General features: G+C 42.3%; 1 protein-coding gene across 3 annotated transcripts in view; it reads left to right on the plus strand.

The window, feature by feature from the left end:
* The first annotated feature begins 154 nt into the window (after positions 1-154).
* STT3A (STT3A, subunit of the oligosaccharyltransferase complex (catalytic)) overlaps positions 155-19,768 on the plus strand; it is a 29,581-nt gene continuing 9,967 nt past the window's right edge. Inside the window, exons 1-11 of one of the 3 annotated variants that reach the window (XM_011934600.1) lie at positions 155-334; positions 4,271-4,393; positions 5,459-5,519; positions 10,361-10,482; positions 10,868-11,013; positions 12,212-12,302; positions 13,688-13,794; positions 14,353-14,517; positions 16,373-16,553; positions 17,433-17,588; positions 19,668-19,759. In XM_011934600.1, the coding sequence (XP_011789990.1) occupies positions 319-334; positions 4,271-4,393; positions 5,459-5,519; positions 10,361-10,482; positions 10,868-11,013; positions 12,212-12,302; positions 13,688-13,794; positions 14,353-14,517; positions 16,373-16,553; positions 17,433-17,588; positions 19,668-19,759 (1,260 nt within the window). In that variant the 5' untranslated portion in view covers positions 155-318. Of the gene's footprint in view, positions 335-1,210; positions 1,335-4,270; positions 4,394-5,458; positions 5,520-10,360; positions 10,483-10,867; positions 11,014-12,211; positions 12,303-13,687; positions 13,795-14,352; positions 14,518-16,372; positions 16,554-17,432; positions 17,589-19,667; positions 19,760-19,768 lie in introns of those variants that run through there. The other 2 variants (XM_011934601.1, XM_011934603.1) reach the window with 2 other exon arrangements.

The raw sequence follows: 19,768 nt of genomic DNA on the forward strand, positions 1-19,768 counted from the left end.
TGGGAGGCTGAGGCAGGAGAATGGCGTGAACCCGGGAGGCGGAGCTTGCAGTGAGCTGAGATCCGGCCACTGCACTCCAGCCCGGGCAACAGAGCAAGACTCCGTCTCAAAAAAAATAAAAAAATAAAAAATAAAAAAATACATGTGATTCTGAAGCACTGATTTAAATAATGACCTTTCAATAAGCGGTGGGTTCCGTTCATGGGAGAGTAAATAGGAAGCTGCGTGAGTGGCAGGGGCAACAAGTTGGAAGAGCTGCGGGACGTTCCCACTCTCTCTGGTGTAGTCTCGGCTCACCGAGGCGCGAAGGGAGTAGAAATGCCTGAGGATAAAGGTGTATACGTGCGAGTCTGAGATGATGGAATTGCCGCTGAAACTTCGTCCCTTTCTCTGCCCTCAGCAACGTTACTGGGGGTCGGGGAGCGCGTGGGGTGCGGGAGAAGACAGACAAGTTAGAATAGGGTGAGCGGCTCTCTGGCGGGTACCTTACAACGGGCTGGACTGAGCATGGCCGGGTTGCCTCTCGGTCCCCCGAGGAAGCCCATCTGCTGCTGGGGAAAGCTGTGCCTCCGTGGCGGTGGCTGTCTCAGCCGGCAGTGGAGACGCTTCCAGCTTAGCCCCGACAACCCCTTTACGCCTAGGCACGCTCTTTCACAAAGCTAGGGGCTGTGAACTCTGCCAAGGCTCCCAGGTCCATCGCAGTTACCAGAGCACCGTAAAAGCTCTTGAGCCAACTATCAAGCACATCCTGCAAAAGACGAACAGTCTGGACCAGGAAGCGTTTGAAATGCTTCCCTCCTCTCCTTTCACCTTGTATTACGTAACAATTTCTACCTTAAAAAAGACGGAGACCAGCGGCTCCGCATTCCGAGTTACTGGGACTTGGAGCAAGGGCCTATTTCAGCGTAGTTTCCGCTTCTTGTCACATGACGGGAATCAGCGGGCCACTCCTTTCCACCGCGACTCCCCGTGGGTCCGCAGACCGACACGTCACTCCTCGGCCCTCAACCAAACTACTTGGGGCACGTTCTTTCCGCGCTCTTGACTCCTATGCGCCAACCTATGACAGCTCGGCGGGAGCACGCAGACACGCCTCTAGACTGCTAAGCGATAGCTGTAATGACCAATTAACAACTGGAATCGCGGGCCGGTTTACGCCTCCGAGTTTGACAGACAGTTCCGGGATCCTATCGCTCTCCCGAAGCGTCTAATTGGCCTAGAGCCAACCAACGGGGGAGCGGTCGGGGAGGTGGACCCGGCTGCTGCCAGGGTTGGGTGCGCCGCTGAACGGATGGCCGAGGGGGCCCAGCGGATCGCTTAGGAAAGCCGGCCAGGTGAGAAGGCCATAGAACGTAACTTGAAAATCAGCGGCAGGTGCAGTCCATGGCGTTGGTGGGGCTGAACGAAGTGTGCAGGGGGCAAAAGTGGGGATGGAGAGCAGAGCTTAGGGCCTTGCAGAGGAGGGGGCGTGGGGCGTGGTGTGGGGGCTTCCTGGATGGAAGGATGTGAAGATTTGGGGAGGGAGGTAAGGTGGATCTTGGGGACAGAGCGTGGGAAAGACTGGGTCCTGGGACTAGTTATGGAGGGGAGGGCGCGTAGGATGCTGGGGTGATGAGGGTCCCGCGCTGGGGGGTATCAGAGGTGGTCAGTTCTTTGAGGGCGGGAAGAAGAGGGAGGTGGGACCCGCTGGAGACCAGGAGGGAGAAGAGAGTAAAAGATTGTGAGAGGGTGTGGAAACGTGTGTAGTAGGAAAACGGGGCTGGGGAAATTGCAGTCTGGGAAACTACAGCTAGGGTGGCAGGAGATGCCACAGTTTGCAGGGCACAGTTGAGGAGAGCAGATTGGTAAGTGTTTTAAGAAAGGTGTCTTTGCTCTTATTTGCTTGGCCGTGTGCGAAAGTGACCAAAGAGCACGAGATGAAATCTCCCTTACGGCCCTGCCCTAAATGACTAGCTCCTTTACTCAGTTTTCAAGTAGAGGTCCTAGCAGTCTCATTTTGGTGTGTGGCTCATCAACGCAGTGGTGTTAAGTTTGTTCCTATTTCAGGCATTCTAGAAAACAGCTGCAAACCCTGAGAGATATGGCTGGATTGTTGACCTCCTGGAGTAGTTAGGCCTTTATTTTTAGTTGCAAAATAAGGTTTCCCTTTGGGACTATACTTAAACACATTTCTAAAACTGCTCTTCTGGGACAGTTAATTATGGAAAACATGCTTGACTTCTCGATGTTGGCGCCAGCATTCTATATGCCTTCCACCTAGTCCCGTATGTGGTTTTTTTTTTTTCTCCTTTATTCCAATAATAGTGGGAAAAAAGATTCGTGGGGGAGGATAGACAAAGGTTTGTTAACAGATATACAAGTACAGCTAGATAAGAGGAATAAATTCTAGTGTTCTATAGGATAACTATGATTAGGAGTATAATTAACAAAAATATACAATTTATTGTATATTTTCAGATAGCTAGAAGAGTGGATTTTGAATATTCCTAAGACAAAAAAATAAATGTTTGAGGTGATGAATCTACTAATTATCCTGACTTGATATTACACTTTATGTACATGTACAAAAATGTCACACTGTACTCCATAAATAGGTACAATTACATGTCAATCAAAAATAATAAAAGCAAAAAGTCTTGAATGATATCCTTTGTTATAATGTTATAACTTAGCCCTTGATCACATTGTAATTTAAGAAGGTAGGGCCGGGTGTGGTAGCTCACGCCTGTAATCCCAGCACTTCGGGAGGCTGAGGTGGGCGGATCACAAGGTCAAGAGATCCAGACTACCCTGGCCAACATGGTGAAACTCCCTCTCTACTAAAAATACAAAAATCAGCTGGCCATGGTGGCGCGCACCTGTAGTCCCAGCTACTCAGGAGGCTGAGGCAGGAGAATCACTTGAACCTGGGAGGCAGAGGTTGCAGTGAGCCAAGATGGCACTACTGCACTCTAGCCTGGTGACAAAGCGAGACTCCATCTCAAAAAAGAAAAAAAAATAAGGTAGTACTGTCTAGTACTATCTTATACAAGAATAACTAACCTATGGTAGATTAATGCTATATTACTATATAAATAATTCTTATCTGTCATGTGATTTCCATTTTGAACTGTCTGCAGATAGTGTCCCTCAACATTTTAATCTACTTTGTTTAGCCCCCGACTCTTCTGCTTCAGTAGGAAAAATTCATTTTCTTTCCCTCTAGATTATCATCTGATGCCATCAGACTGTCTCTGTGTAATTTAATCAGTTTCTTAAATCAGCATTGTCAGTTACAGAGATGCCTTGAGACAGATGATTGGAAACAGGCATCGATCTGAGCAGCTGTTACAGTCTGATGTATGGGACTGACAGCACAGTGGGTCTGTGTTTGTGTACATCCTCCTCTTCTTGAGTGCGTGATTGTACCTGCCTTAGTTATCAGTTATGCTCTTAGTTGACCTGACAGCCTCACTGGGATTTAGAAAAGAAAAAAGTTTATAGCCATTCAGTTGAAGTTTAAATTTAGGGCTCGAAATTGTGTTGATTCAGTCCTGACCTCTATTTTTCCTCTTACTGCTTTCACTTTTTTTTTTTTTTTCTTTTTCCTTTTTAAAGAGAGGTCTGGCTCTGTTGTCCAGGCTGGAGTGCAGTGGTGTGATCCTAGCTCACTGCAACCTCCAACTCCTGCCTCCGTCTCCTGAGTAGCTGGGACTGCAGGTGCAGACCACCAAGCCTGCATAATTTTAAACAATTTTTTGTGAAGATGGAGTTTCACTGTATTGCTCAGATTGATCTTGAACTCCTGGCTTCAAGTGATCCTCCCTCCTTAGCCTCGGAAATTGCTGGGGCTTGCACTTCTGGTCTCAATGTTTATTTCCTGCCTTTTTCCCCCCATACAGTCCTGCCTTTTCCTGAGTGCTCTCTTTCGCCATTTTGTTATTTTTCAGTATTTCCAATCTTTCCTATTTATTTTTTCATCTCTTCCTTGTACTATACTATTGCTAATTGTGCTTATGTACTTGTTAGCTGTGAAGGAGTGGGAAATAGAATTATGGATGGTTTATTCTGACCACTCCATTTTAGTCTTGACACATAGACCTGACTTGTGCCTACTTCCTTGCAAGTTGATCATACTTTAGGCCTGGCTTGGATATTAGTATTAGCTTTGACCCTCTGTGGTGTTTTTGCTAGCTTCTGTGTCCTTTATGATTCCCTCTCATCATAAAATACGAAAATCTAGTAAATTGAAGGTGTTCAATATCTTGTGGTCTTGACTTTTTCATTTTAGCTGATCGTCGTGTGTGGCCACCCATTCATGTCAAGATGACTAAATTCGGATTTTTGCGCTTGTCCTATGAGAAGCAGGACACACTTCTGAAGCTTCTCATTCTGTCAATGGCTGCTGTATTATGTGAGTGTGCATGTGAACCTCTCTTTCTTTGGGGATAGAAAGAGGAAAGTCTAGAAAAAAATTGAAAATCGCTATCTTAAAATGCCTTGTTCTTTTTAGCAGATTGTTATGTTTTTCCATTCCTCATCAGTATAATTTAATGAAGGCAAAATAAAAGGAATATAAAAGTCAGGGCTATGGGCCACGCACGGTGGCACATGCTTGTAATCCCAGCACTTTGGGAGGCTGGGGTGGGTGGGTCACTTGAGGCTGGGAATTTGAGACCAGCCTGGCCAACATGATGAAACCCTCTCTACTAAAAATACAAAAACTAGTTGAGTGTGGTGGTGGATGCCTGTAATCCCAGCTACTTGGGAGGCTGAGGCTCGAGAATCACTCGAACCTGGGAGGCAGAGGTTGCAGTAAGCCGAGATTGCACCACTGCACTCTAGCCTGGGCAACAGAGCGAGACTCTGTCTCAAAAAAAAAAAAAAAGAGTCAGGGCTATGATCATCTGTGAAAGAATGGGAAGCATGCTGTGCCAGTTCTATTTTCTCATAGGGCAGAAAGTGATATTGGGGACCTGTGGATAACTGATTTTTGTAAAAGGCAATTATCTTCAATTTAGGTGCCTCCTGTCATATTTTTGAAAGTCTCTTGAGCATTTACTCTGTATTTTAGATTTTCTGGCTCTTCATGAGTCCTAGGTATAATTTTGCTTGCCATACCTATTACTTTGCTCCAAGGTTAAGGTTAGTTATATGTGTATGGTGGGGGAGTCAGCGTGTATAAAAGATGACCATGTAAGTTGGGTTTGGTATTAGTAGGTGAATGTAATGTTATAGGCTTTTATGATTAGTTAACTGTGACCTATGAAAGTGGAAAATGTAGATGCCATTGTCAGGGGAAGGTTAACTTCTCTTGTTTCCTTTATGTGGGAAGAGATGAAATAAAGACTTTATTCAGGGATTATTTTGTATTTTCTGTGACCTCTCTACTGGATAATACTGTCTTCATTATAATACTATATCTGCTGTTCTTTCATGGCACATTACCAGTAAAATATTAACTCTCTGGTTTTTGCAGCTTTCTCCACTCGTCTCTTTGCTGTCCTGAGATTTGAAAGTGTTATCCATGAGTTTGATCCGTGAGTACCTTTGCTTGATCTGGTATTATTTACTTTGGGAGGCATTCAGGTTCATGGGTTTTAGATTCAAATTTCAGTCAGCCCTCAGTGATAGAGATGTGCTTTCAGTACATTTAAGGGGGAAAAAAAAAGCTTAAACTCTTCTAAAGGATATAATTATCTCCTTTTAAAACATATATGTTGGAGTCCGGGCACAGTGGCTCACACCTGTAATCCCAGCACTTTGGGAGGCGGAGGTGGAGGAATCACTTGAGCTTAGGAGTTTGAGACCAGCCTGGGCAACATGATGAAACCCCATCTCTACCAAAAAAAAAAAAAAAAGTATATGTTAGAATTGACCAAGTAAGTCTCTGAAACTCAAAAAATGTGAGAGGTATTGCTAGTATGTCTGCCTATCACTTAAGATCTGGCTAGGCTAAGAGAATTCTGGCTGCTCAGTTTGGTAAAAGTTTGTGATGCAGACTGAAGGAAAGGGTCCTGGTGTGTATTCCAGGCTCAGAAGAGAATCACAAATGATGGACTTGAGATTCATGACATAATGCTGTTTGTTTGTTTAGCAATTTATGTAATAGAAATTAGGCTTCTTAGTTAAATTCTAGGGCAATGAAAAAAACTCAAAGTTATCAGTTTGATTAGGAATTTTGTTCATTAGATGAGAAAGATATAGTGGAAGTTCTTAGTGGTATTAATAACTAGCATTTACTAAGCATTCATTTTGTTCCAAGCACTAATTTACAGATTATCTGTAAATCCTTTCAGCAACCCTTTGAGATGTAGGTACTATTATTCCCTTCTTAGAAATGAGGAGACTCCACTGGGCACGGTGGCTCACGCCTGTAATCCCAGCACTGTGGGAGGCCGAGGCGGGTGGATCACGAGGTCAGGAGTTCGAGACCAGCCTGACCAACATAGTAAAACCCCATCTCTACTAAAAATAGAAAAATTAGCTGGGCGTGGTGGCATGTGCCTATAATCCCAGCTACTGTGGAGACTGAGGCAGGAGAATTGCTTGAACCCAGGAGGTGGAGGCTGCAGTGAGCCGAGATCGTGCCACTGCACTCCAGCCTGGGCTACAGAGCAAGGCTCCATCTCCAAAAAAAAAAAAGAAAAGAAAAAAGAAATGAGAAGACTCAGGCTGGAGTGGTCATCTGAGGTTGCGTATTCAGTACATGGAGGAACCGTGATTTGGATGTTGGTGTGTCTGACTGGAGACTGGAATCACTGTGTTCTATTGCCTAGAGTTAAGGCTTATAACAAATTTGGAGGGCCAGAATGTTAGGTTCTTGAAATATTATTGATATCTTAAAAATAGTGCATTTAATCTTGTGGAGTATTGATTGAAAATGCCTGAATCTGTTTGCAAATTTATAATTTTGTTTTGTGTAGATACTTGAAAGCATTTTGGAGGCATTACAGTATTCTGTTTGGGGCCTCCCAAATTGAGTTTATGTTTTTTCTCATGAATGAGGAAACATGTCCTTTTGTTTTTTCTTTTTTTGTTTGAGATTGGGTCTGACTCTGTCACCCAAGCTGAAGTGCAGTGGTGTGATCACGGCTTACTGCAGCCTTGATTTCTGGGGCCCAAGTGAGCCTCCCACCTCAGCTTCCCAAGTAGTTGGGACCACAGGCATGTGCCACCATGCCTAGCTAATTTAAAAAAGAATTTTTGTAGAGATGGAGTCTCACTATGTTGCCCAGACTGGTCTCAAACTCCTGGACTCAAGCAATCCTCCCTCTCCGGCCTCCCAAAGTACTGGGATTACTGGCATGGGCCTCCATGCCCAGCCTCCTTTTATTTCTTGATCCCAATCTGTTAGGCTTCTTTCTCAGACCCTCTCAATGAGCAAATATTGATGTTAGCTAAGCAAGAGCATCTACTTTGTTGTCAAGAGCTGTTAGGAACTATAAGGGACTTGAGGCTTCCTTTTGCAGAGGAGGAAACTGATTCCCAGAGTGGTGAATGCAGTCCAGATCTATTCCTACTAACTTACACTTCCTCTCTCACTCTGCCTCTCCTACTGGTAGGTAAAGGACACAATTCTGACACATATTGATGTCTGCAACCCTCATCTCTTCTGTTTCTGACAGTCACCAAAACAATATCAGTGACAAACAGAACGATAGAGATTTCTGCCATCTCTTGCTTCTGTTTACTTCAGCTTTCAAAACTTGACTGACCAAGGAGGAAATAGGGTTAGAGAGGTGGGCAGAGAGAACGGTTAAATATGATTATCCAAAGTAATTAAACTATCTCTAGTTTGAGACTCTTTTTGTTTATTTTTGTCTGTCTTCCTTTTTTTTGGAAACAGGGTCTTGCTGTGTCACCCAGGCTGAAGTTCAGTGGCTCAGTTATGGCTCATGCAGCCTCAACTTCCTGGGCTCAAGTGATCCTCCTGCCTCAGCCTCCCGAGTAACTGGGACTACAGGCATGCACCACCACACCTGGCTAATTTTTGTATTTTTTGTAGATTGGGTCTTGTCATGTTATACAGGCTGATCTCAAACTTATGTGCTCAAGCGATCCATCCACCTCTGCCTCCCAAAGTGCTGGGATAACAGGCATGAACTACTACGTCGGCCTCTAATTTATTTTTATTTATTATTATTAATTTTTTTTGAGATGGAGTTTTGCTCTTGTTGCCCAGGCTGGAGTGCAATGGCGTGATCTCAGTTCATCGCAACCTCTGCCTCCCAGGTTCAAGCAATTCTCCTGCCTCAGCCTCCTGAGTAGCTGGGATTACAAGCATGCGCCACCACATCTGGCTAATTTTGTATTTTTAGTAGAGACGGGGTTTCTCCATGTTGGTCAGGCTGGTCTTGAACTCCCGACCTCAGGTGATCCACCCACGTCGGCCTCCCAAAGTGCTGGGATTACAGGAGTGAGCCACTGCACCTGGCCTTATTATTATTATTATTATTAATTTTATTTTTTGAGACAGAGTCTTGCTCTGTCACCAGGCTGGAGTGCAGTGGCATGATCAGGGCTTACTGAAGCTTCAACCTGCCTGGGCTCAGGTGATCCTCTTATTTCAGCCTCCCGAGTAGCTGGGACTACAGGCATATGCCAGTAAGTCCTGCTGATTTTTGTATTTTTTTAGAAACAGGGTCTTGCTGTGTTGCCCAGGCTGATCTTAAACTCCTAAGCTCAAGTGATCCACCTGCCTTGACCTACCGAAGTACTGGGATTACAGGTGTTAGCTACTTTCCCCAGCCTTATTTCTTTTTAAATGAGAAACAAGAGAAGGACTTATATATTTTGGGCCTAAAGAACTATCTTTGCATTTATAGCTCTTAAGCATTTTATATCAAATATTTTTCATGTTGTCTATGTATCTGTGTATCTTTCTATTTTTTTTGAGAAAGGGTCTTGCTGTGTTGCCCTGTCTGGAGCACAGTATTGCCATCATGGCTCACTGCAGCCTTGACCTCCTGGGCTCAAACGGTCATCCCACTTCAACCTCTTGAGTAGCTGGGACTATAGGTGTGTGCCACCATGCCTGGCTAATTTTTAAAAAAATTTTTGTAGAGATGGGGTCTCACTGTGTTGCCCAGGCTGGTCTTGAACTCCTGGGCTTAAGAGGTCCTCTCGCTTCAGTCTTCCAAAGTGCTGGGCTTACAGGCATGAGCTGCCATGCCCAGCTGTAATCTATTTTTATGCTACTCTATAGGTGACATAAGAAGCATTTTATATAACTGCATGAGTAGACCTTGTTAAAAGCTTAAACACTGATTAAGAAAATTGTGTTATGAAGTGGGTTAAAGTTTTTTCATCCTGCATATGATGGTATACCAACATCTTTAAAGATTCTCATCACTCGAAATTATTCATGTATCTTTGTGTGCAGTATAGATTTTTAAAAATATGTTCCTGTCACTTGAAAGCCAGAATCTGGCCAGGCGTGGTGGCTCACACCTATAATCCCAGCATTTTGGGAGGCCGGGGCAGGTGGATCACCTGAGGTCAGGAGTTTGAGACCAGCCTGGCCAATACGGTGAAACCCCATCTCTACTAAAAATACAAAAATTAGCTGGGCGTTATGGCGAGCGCCTGTAATCCCAGTTACTTTCAGGAGGCTGAGGCAGGAGAATGGCTTGAACTCCGGAGGCCGAGGTTGCAGTGAGCCGAGATTGCACCATTGTGCTCCAGCCTGGGCAACAACAGTGAAACTCTGTCTCAAAAAAAAGAATAAGAAAGCCAAAATCTATTAGTGCCTACATCTCAGTGGCTTTGTCTTCATGGTGCTTGAATTCTCTGACTGGGCCTAATACCTACTGCATGTCAGCTTGATGAAGTATCCCATTTGATTGCTTTGTTATAATGTTAGGTTCCAGTTTCATTTCCCTTTTTTTTTTTTCTGAGACGGAGTCTTGCTCTGTTGCCCAGGCTGGAGTGCAGTGGCGATCTCGGCTCACTGCAGCCTCCACCTCCCAGGTTCTAGTGATTGTCCTGCCTCAGCCTCCTGAGTAGCTGGGATTACAGGCACATGCCACCACGCCCAGCTAATTTTTGTATTTTTAGTAGAGATGGAGTTTCACCATGTTTGTCAGGCTGGTCTCAAACTCCTGACCTTGTGATCCACCTGCCTCGGCCTCCCAAAGTGCTGGGATTACAGGTGTGAGCCACTGCACCCGGCTCATTTCCTTAAGAGAGAAGCAGTGCTTTAGTTGAGACAAGCATGGAAATAGAAATGAACAGACTTATGGTAGTATAAAATGATTTTCATGGCATAATTTTTGATGCTAAACTGGTTTTTCATTGAGTAATGCTGAATTTCTCAATGGTGTATCCTGAGGAGCAAAATCCACCACAAATTCACAATAAAGTTTATTTCTTGCTATAGGTACTTTAACTATCGGACTACCAGGTTCCTGGCTGAGGAGGGGTTTTATAAATTCCATAACTGGTTTGATGACCGAGCCTGGTACCCTTTGGGACGAATCATTGGAGGAACAATTTACCCAGGTGAGGAGATCAGATATGTTTTTAAAAAAAAACCAAAAAACAAAACCAGAAATATTTGTATGGTAGAGAACCAGTTTCTTTTATTTCTAATAGCTTTGTCTTGTGACACTTGTAATTTCATCTTGATTACAGGTTCCTAAAAGTGCATCTTATATAGACAGGAGTACGTTTGTAGTAGAGTGGAGATGGGTGGTTTTTATACATTCTAGACTTCGGATTGAATCCTTATGAGAGAAATTTATAGGCTTACTGCAGTTCCTATGTTAGTATTTCTGGTGATTTGTCAAGACTTACGTAGTCACTTTATTGTATCTGGGATTTTCCCTTTCTTTTTCCCTTAAGTTCTGGTAAGACAACCTAATGGAGTTTCTTCTTCCTGCTACAGGTTTAATGATCACCTCTGCTGCAATCTACCATGTACTCCATTTTTTCCACATCACCATCGACATCCGGAATGTCTGTGTGTTCCTGGCCCCTCTCTTCTCCTCCTTCACCACCATCGTCACGTACCACCTTACCAAAGAGCTCAAGGTGAAGGATTGGGGGTGACAGGAGGCTTGGGAATGAATGTTATTGAGCCTCACTAATAGATGCTGGAGGGTGGGGGACAGAGCCTTAGAAAGGCAGGGAGCCAGAGGGTAAAGACAGCTTTTACTGGGCCAAATTAATTGGGTTCACCCCAACCCCTTTCTGGAATATGTGTTTTTTTTAATCATTAGCAACTGTCCTCATGAGAGTACAGTTGAAAGTGAAATGTAAATTGCTATATAAAGAAGAAAACATTTAAAATGCAAAATGTGAGGTTTAGATTTTGAAGTCCTCACAATGTAAGGGAGAGGAAAAAAAACCAACATGAAACATTCCAAAATGGTTAGTTTTTCCTACCAGGAATGTACTCGGCAATTATTTGTTGATTTAAAAAAAAAATTATTTTAAAATTCTTAAGCCACTTGGCTTCCTTAGTAGACTCCATAATGCTGACTCTCTTTTTCCAGGTTTCAGCATTGCTGACCTTGGCTCCCTGGGTGCTATTCTTAGTTTGTGCTGTGGTATTAGAGAGACACCTGAGAGGTGATAAACTACTAGGGGGTTTGGGAAGCCTGAATTTAGTTTGGAAAACTTTTCCATCCTTCTCCTTGCTGCCCTTTCCCAAATTTGACTCTTTAAACAGACAAGTCTTTATTTTTTGGAATGTGGCTTATATCTGTTGTTCCTTTCTCCCAAGCTCAGAGGGTGCCTGGTGATATTTAAGCTTTATTGCCTAAGCTCCTGGCATTTTCAGTTTAGGTAGATTATCACTTACCTTTGTTGGCTTTTTAACCAAAATAATAATTTTCTTCCTTTGATTGTCCTTGCATGGCTTTTAGAGGTGTGACTGGTGTTCCAATGATGTACAGATATTGTTAGGGTTAGAGACTTACAAGCTTGGGGAGATTGGTAGCCAAACAGCCCATTCTGGGATGGTATTGATGTTTGACATCTCACTTGATTTGTCTGTCCTCAGCATATGTGTTCTCAGTGTCAGGTTTGGTGTCATCATGGGGAATTGGTCATGAAATTTTTAGTTTTCTTGTGCTGTGAGCATTTCTAGCATTTCTGACATCTCACATCTACCTTCGAAATTGTTCGACTGTTTTCTGGGTCCATTATAAACAGAATGGACTAGTGGATCCTCTATTTCTCAGCATTGTATTGGTGTTAATGTCTTATTACCCTTTTTTTCTTATAGGATGCAGGGGCTGGGCTTCTTGCTGCTGCCATGATTGCTGTAGTTCCTGGATATATCTCCCGATCTGTTGCTGGCTCCTATGATAATGAAGGTAAGACTTTTAAAATGCTGAAGAAGATCTTCTCACCTGATTATCCAACAGAGCTTCACAAAGTGCAATCTGTGGTTTAGCAATAATAAAAGTGGTAACTGGGTGAGAAGATTAGAAATGGGCAGGAACGGATCTTGGACAAGTTCATGTTCTCTTCCTATCATCCTTTCCAGAAAGGTAGTTGGTAACTTTTCTTACAAGTCTTTGGTTCATCTCTGCACTCATAAGATAGTTAACTGTTGTTTTAACATTATAATCATTTGCTTTATTTTCCTACATAAAGGGAATAGATGCCCTTAAAATTTTAATGACTTAATAACTTTCAATTCAACATACATTTGTTGAATGTTATTGGGAAAACATAGTATTAAGTGTTAGATAGATAATGAATAAGATTATTTTGTGCATTATTATAAGAAATTAAAGAGATAGATAATGAATAAGGTTATATTGGCCCATAATCTATTAAGGAAGATTAAAACAGACATGTAAATATAACTCCAGTGACAGGAGATGGTACTATGTGCCACGATAGAAATTTGAACCGAGTATTTCAGGAATGTAGTGAGAGATTAATTCAGATTTGGGGCTGAACTTGGTTGCTCACGCCCTGTTATCCAGTACTTTCGGAGGCTGAGGTGGGTGGATCATTTGAGCTCAGGAGTTTGAGACCAGCCTAGGCAACCCTGTCACTATGAGAAATTAGCTGGGCGTAGTAGTATGTGCCTGTAGTCCCAGCTACTCTGGAGGCTGAAGTGGGAGGATCGCTTGAGCCTGGGAGGTTGAGGCTGCAGTGAGCTGTGGTTGCCACTGCACTTCAGCCTGGTAATAGAGCAAGACCTCGTTTTTTTTTGTTTTTTTTGTTTTTTTTGTTTTTTTTTAATGAAAAAAAACAAAAGCAGATTCGGGAATCAAGGGAAGCTTTTTAGAAGTGGTTGAGGTTCAACTGGGTCCTGAAGTTGGGACTTCATTAGGCAGATATCAAGGAAAGGGGCAGTTAGGGCATGAGTATTAGCTTATGTTAAGACGTAGAGGCAGGATGATGAATGATAATATATAGGATGTCTTTAGAACTATACTTTAAGCAGTATGTTTAGTGCTTGGAAAGAATGATAATAATGGCCAATATGTACTTAATGTTTATTATATGCCAGATACTCTTCTAAGTGCTTTACAGGCATTAATTATATTTGTTTTCAGAACACTTTTATGAAGTAGATACTATTACTTCTTTTTACATGAAACTGAAACAAAAGGAGGTAAATAATTTGCCTAAAATTACACTATTACTTGGTAGTAGATGCAGGCAGTCTGTTCCAGAACAGTATTCTCAATCACTATACTAGCCTGGCCTCTTGTTGAATTTTGATGTGTCCTTTCTGCAGGGATTGCCATCTTTTGCATGCTACTCACCTACTACATGTGGATCAAGGCAGTAAAGACTGGTTCCATCTGTTGGGCAGCTAAGTGTGCCCTTGCTTATTTCTACATGGTAACTTTTTCTACGTTTTTAATTTTTAAAGTTCTCTAAATACTGTATTTCCTATTGGTACTTATTGTTTGACCAACTTTCTTTTCTGGTAGGTTCCCCTAAACTTTTTCTTTTCCAATATATTTTTTCTGTTCATACTTACGTATATGTGTAGACTTCCTTAATTGCTTCTACTTGCTCGCATATCCCTAAATCCTCTGTATGACCTTACAATAGATTGCATTTAGATTTATTCTGAGGCTTGGGTCCCTCTCGTTATGTGATCATGACATCAGCAACCGCGAGGGAGCAGGGGATTGAGTTATAGTGATGGATTTGAACTTGATTTTATATTTTCTTTTTTAAAATTTATTTTATTTTATATAACCTGTACATGTAAGGACTTGATTTTCCTCTTTAAAAATATCAGTTATTTGAACTCTTTAAGCCATTTGGCATAAATAAAGTTATAGTTACTATAAGTGTTCTTTAAAAAGTCACAAGTGATATCCTACAGTATAGTGGTGGTGGTCTGAGGAGGCGTACTCAGAGGAACTGTTTTTTTCTATTCCATCATAGGTCTCGTCTTGGGGAGGTTATGTGTTCCTGATCAACTTGATTCCTCTCCATGTCCTGGTACTGATGCTCACAGGCCGTTTCTCCCACCGGATCTACGTGGCCTACTGTACTGTTTACTGCCTGGGCACTATCCTTTCTATGCAGATCTCCTTTGTGGGTTTCCAGGTGAGCCCTTGACTGAGTAGGGTTTTCAGCTTCTACTTTTTCTGTGTAGCCCCAAATAGACTGATTTATCTTAGATTCTGTTAAGAAGAGTATGACTTACTCACAGCTTTTATATTGAACTACTTGCAACAGAATTATTGGTCATTAAAGTTTACATCCAGGAGTGTGCTAATATTTGCTCCATGGAGTTTGAATTTCATGGCTCTTACTTTGGCTTTAAGTTTGTGGGAAGGGGAGGGATATTTAGTTGAGTAGAGTTTAGATGAGTGATCAAAGTTAAAATTTCCAGTCCTTTTAATTCAGATGGCCCCATGTAGTAGCAGAGAATCCTGATCTTAATGGTATCTAATTGTAAGTGCTTCAGGAACAAAAGCACAAACCTTTAACCACATTGCTCCATAGAGTTAACAGACAACTGCTAAATCAGAGAATAACGTGGCATGTTTGATTTCTTTTGTGAAATTATCATGAAAGTGCAATGAAAGTGCAAACCTTATTTAGAGGTCAACAAGTATTTCTTTACTGATCACCTACTTCAGATTGTCCCCAATTTACGAAGTGTGACCTAGGATTTTTTGGCTTTAGAATGGCATGACAGTGATCTGCATTCAGTAGAAACCGTACTTCCAGTACCCATATAAGCGTTCTGTTTTTGACTTTCAGTACAGTAGTCAATAAGTTACATGAGATACTCAACACTTTATTATAAAATAGGCTTTGTGTTAGATGATTTTGCCCAACTGTAGGCTAATATTAAATGTTCTGAGCATGTTTAAGGTAGTCTATGCTAAGCTGTGGTGTTCCGTAGGCTAGGTGTATTAAATGCATTTTCTACTTATGATATATTCAACCTAAAATGGGTTTATTGGGATGTAACCCAATCATAAGTTCAAAAGCATTTGTATATGCAGTTTGCTGATCACTTGAAAATGTAAAAAGAATAAAAATACAGTTATGGTCCTTAAGGAAGTTTTGGTCTTCTTGCAGGGAAAGAAATACATGAAGCTGTCTGTATCCGATAGGCTACTGTTCTGGAAGTGTGGTTCTTGAATCATCATTAGCAGCAGCTAGGAACTTGTTAGAAATAAATGCAACACTGGGCTTATCATGGGGATGGGGGAGGGGGGAGGGATTGCATTGGGGAGTTATACCTGATATAAATGATGAATTGATGGGTGCTGACGAGTTGATGGGTGCAGCACACCAACATGGCACAAGTATACATATGTAACAAACCTGCACGTTATGCACATGTACCCTAGAACTTAAAGTATAATAAAAAAAAAAAAAAAAAAAAAAAAAGAAATAAATGCAAATTCTAGAGCCCCAACACAGACCTACTGAATCAGAAACTCTGGAGGTGGGGCTCAGCAATCTGTGTTTTAACACTCCTACCCTTTGGTGATTATGATGCCCACTAGCATTTGAGAACCACCGATCTAAGGCAAAGAATGATTAAGTGCTAGAAGAGAACTAATGTGACATGGAACATAGAGAGGAGTGATTGATTTCAGTTTGGCCGATGAGGAAGAGATGATATTTGAGTTGGACCTTGAATGATGAGAATTTTAGTGGATGGGAATTTGGAGAAAATTACAGTCGAGGCTAAGGAAATAACCTGAGCAAAAGCCAGATATGTGATAATGATAGTGTATCTTATGCTTTAGGGGGCTCCAAATATTCTGTAGAAAATATGGCTGGTGAATTAAACCCTTCCCTAGTTTGGCCCTGAGTGCTTTGGGGCCTCAGAACTCATTTGATCATTTAGTTTGAACTAGATAAGAATAATGCAGGCCTGTACTGGACTTACTCATTTTTTTCCTTAATATTAACATACATGTCCTTTTACCTACAGCCTGTCCTTTCATCAGAGCACATGGCAGCCTTTGGGGTCTTTGGTCTCTGCCAGATCCATGCCTTTGTGGATTACCTGCGCAGCAAGTTGAATCCACAACAATTTGAAGTTCTTTTCCGGAGTGTCATCTCTCTGGTAGGCTTTGTCCTTCTCACCGTGGGAGCTCTCCTCATGCTGACAGGTAGGGAAGGCTCACAGCTTTTTTTTTTTTTCTCTCTTTTTTTTTTTAAGATGGAGTTTCACTCTTGTTGCCCAGGCTGGAGTGCAGTGGCCGGATCTCAGCTCACTGCAAGCTCCGCCTCCCGGGTTCACGCCATTCTCCTGCCTCAGCCTCCCGAGTAGCTGGGACTACAGGTGCCCGCCAGGTCGCCCGGCTAGTTTTTTGTATTTTTAGTAGAGACGGGGTTTCACCTGGTTAGCCAGGATGGTCTCGATCCCCTGACCTCGTGATCCGCCCATCTCGGCCTCCCAAAGTGCTGGGATTACAGGCTTGAGCCATCGCGCCCGGCCTCCATTTTCTTTCTTTTTTTTTCTTTCCTATTGGTTGGGTGGGAGAAGTCATTATATTGCTTATCATACCCTCCAAGGTGGCACTCATCTAATACCATGGAAACTAAATCATGGCTGTTGAGTTGATTAGAAAGCCAAATTTTCCTTCTTTTTCCCTACTTTGATTTCTCAGAGATTAATTTGATTTTGCTCAAGTCTATCTATTGACTAATTCAGAGCAGGACTCGAGGATGTGGTTGATTTAATCTCTACAGTTGGCCTTGCTTTGACCAAATTTGGCCTAAAACCCTTTCAGGCAGCATTTCTGCCTCTGTTCTCTCCAAGTTTTATATACAGCCTGGCTTTATTCTGCTGGCAGTGCTGACAAAAGTACTCCCAGGTTTGAAAGAAAGGAAGGAGTGAAACTCTCTAAGTATTGGTGGCAATTAAGCAAAAACCTAATCCTTCTCTGTCACTGAGAATCTTATTAAAATGGGAAGTTGTGATTAATTTGGATCAGATATTTGTTTGAAGAGTATGTGTGGAATATGTATTGCCTCTTTGCTGCCAGGAAAAATATCTCCCTGGACGGGGCGTTTCTACTCGCTGCTGGATCCTTCTTACGCTAAGAACAACATCCCCATCATTGCTTCTGTGTCTGAGCATCAGCCCACAACCTGGTCCTCATACTATTTTGACCTACAGCTCCTCGTCTTCATGTTTCCAGGTACGTGGCCTTGTGTTCTGAAATGGCCTTGTTCGTAAGAATCATGATTTGATTCCACATTTGCAAGCTACCCTCATTCGTGTTTTGTTTTTCTTTGCCTGTCTATGTTGTGTAATACAGAGGACGGCTAAGCAAATTTTCTCATGTATGAAGCTGAGCAGAAGTCAGAAGTTCAACAGTTGTAGATATTGGCAAGTTCAGCCTCACAGTTTTCTGTTCATTTGTCATTTGTGTTATAAGTTAAAATTTAACCGTAATTTCTACTCAGGGTTGGTTTTGTTTGAGTACTTCTATCGTACTGCTTCCCCTTTACCCTTGTTTTTCCTCTTGGCAGTATTGAAGTCCTATAATGAGTACTGCTGATTGTAAAGCCTCATCAATCTCTTAACTTCTGGCCAATCCAGATGTGTTTTAGAATTTACCAGTGTTAGTGGTCTTTTTCAAATAACTTTTACTTTTTTTTTTTTTGAGATAGAGTCTTGCTCTGTTGCCCAGGCTGGAGGGCAGTGGTATGATCTCAGCTTACTGCAGCCTCTGCCTCCTGGGCTCAAGCCATCCTTCCACCTCACCCTCCTGAGTAGCTGGGACTACAGGTGCATGCCGCCATGCCCGGCTAATTTTTGTATTTTTTTTTTGAAGAAATGGGGTTTCACCATGTTGCCCAGGCTGATCTTAAATTCATGGGCTCAAGCAGTCTGCTCACCTTGGCCTCCCATAGTGCTGGGATTACAGGTGTGAGCCACTGTGCCTGGCCAACTTTTACTTTTTTCTTATTGTGAAAGTAATTTGTGTATTGTTTTTTTTTTTGAGACGGAGTCTCGCTCTGTCTCCCTGGCTGGAGTGCAGTGGCGCGATCTCGGCTCACAACAAGCTCCGCCTCCCGGGTTCCCGCCATTCTCCTGCCTCAACCTCCCAAGTAGCTGGGACTACAGGCGCCCGCAACCGCGCCCAGCTAATTTTTTGTATTTTTAGTAGAGACGGGATTTCACCGTGGTCTCGATCTCCTGACCTTGTGATCCGCCCGCCTCGGCCTCCCAAAGTGCTGGGATTACAGGCTTGAGCCACCGCGCCCGGCCCGTAATTTGTGTATAGTAAAAAAAAATATAAATGAATAAAAAAGTTGCTGGGCACAATGGCTCATGCCTATAATCCTAGCCTCTTAGGAGCCTGAGGTGAGATCACTTAAGGTCAGGAATTTGAGGTCAACCTGGGCAACATAGTGAGACCCATATCTAAAAAAACAAACACAGGCCTGGAGTTGTAGTTCACATCAGTAATCCCAGCACTTTGGGAGGATGAGGTGGGAGGATTGCTTGAGGCGAGGAGTTCAATACCAGCCTGGGCAATATAGCAAGACCCCTGTCTCTACTTAAAATAAAATAAAATAATGCACGCACACACCCATACCCACACACATACACATATATAAAATAAATAAAATTAGCTGGGCAGGGTAGTGTGCACCTGTAGTCCCAGCTACTTGGAAGGCTGAGGTGGAAGGATTACTTGAGCCCAGGAGTTTGAGACCAACCTCGGTTATACAGCAAGACCCCCATCTCAAAAAAGGTAAATATTCAGGAGTTCTTATCACCCGTCTCTAGCCACTGTTAACATTTTGATGTATATTTATCAAATAAGAATGAGATCATAGTTTTTTCCCTGATTTTTTTCACTTCATAAAGAGTCAAATTTCTCTGTTACTTAGTATTATTTTATAGAAATACTTAAAATATATCATTTATTAGTTTTTTTAAGTACAGAGGTGTCAAGATGTGTAAGAAGGCAAGTAGTCCATAATCTCACACAGCAATATTTTAATATATTCCATTTTATAAATATACTATAATTAGCTCCTTGTTGTTGGATATTTAGGTTGTTTTTGATTTTTTTGCTACTTTAAAGTGTGCTATAGGGAACATCTTTGCATGTTTCTATGATTGTTTTTTTAGGATAAATTCCTGGAAGTGGAATTGCTGGGTTAAATGTGTGGAATCATCCAGTCATATAATGAAAAAACTTTCCCTTGTAGGTTTCAACCTACAGGACTCAGCTGCTTATTTCTCCTTCCCTCTTTTGTAGTTGGCCTCTATTACTGCTTTAGCAACCTGTCTGATGCCCGGATTTTTATCATCATGTATGGTGTGACCAGCATGTACTTTTCAGCTGTAATGGTGAGGACT

Source organism: Colobus angolensis, unplaced genomic scaffold (assembly GCF_000951035.1).
Source record: "Colobus angolensis palliatus isolate OR3802 unplaced genomic scaffold, Cang.pa_1.0 Scaffold137, whole genome shotgun sequence".
NCBI lineage: Eukaryota > Metazoa > Chordata > Mammalia > Primates > Cercopithecidae > Colobus > Colobus angolensis.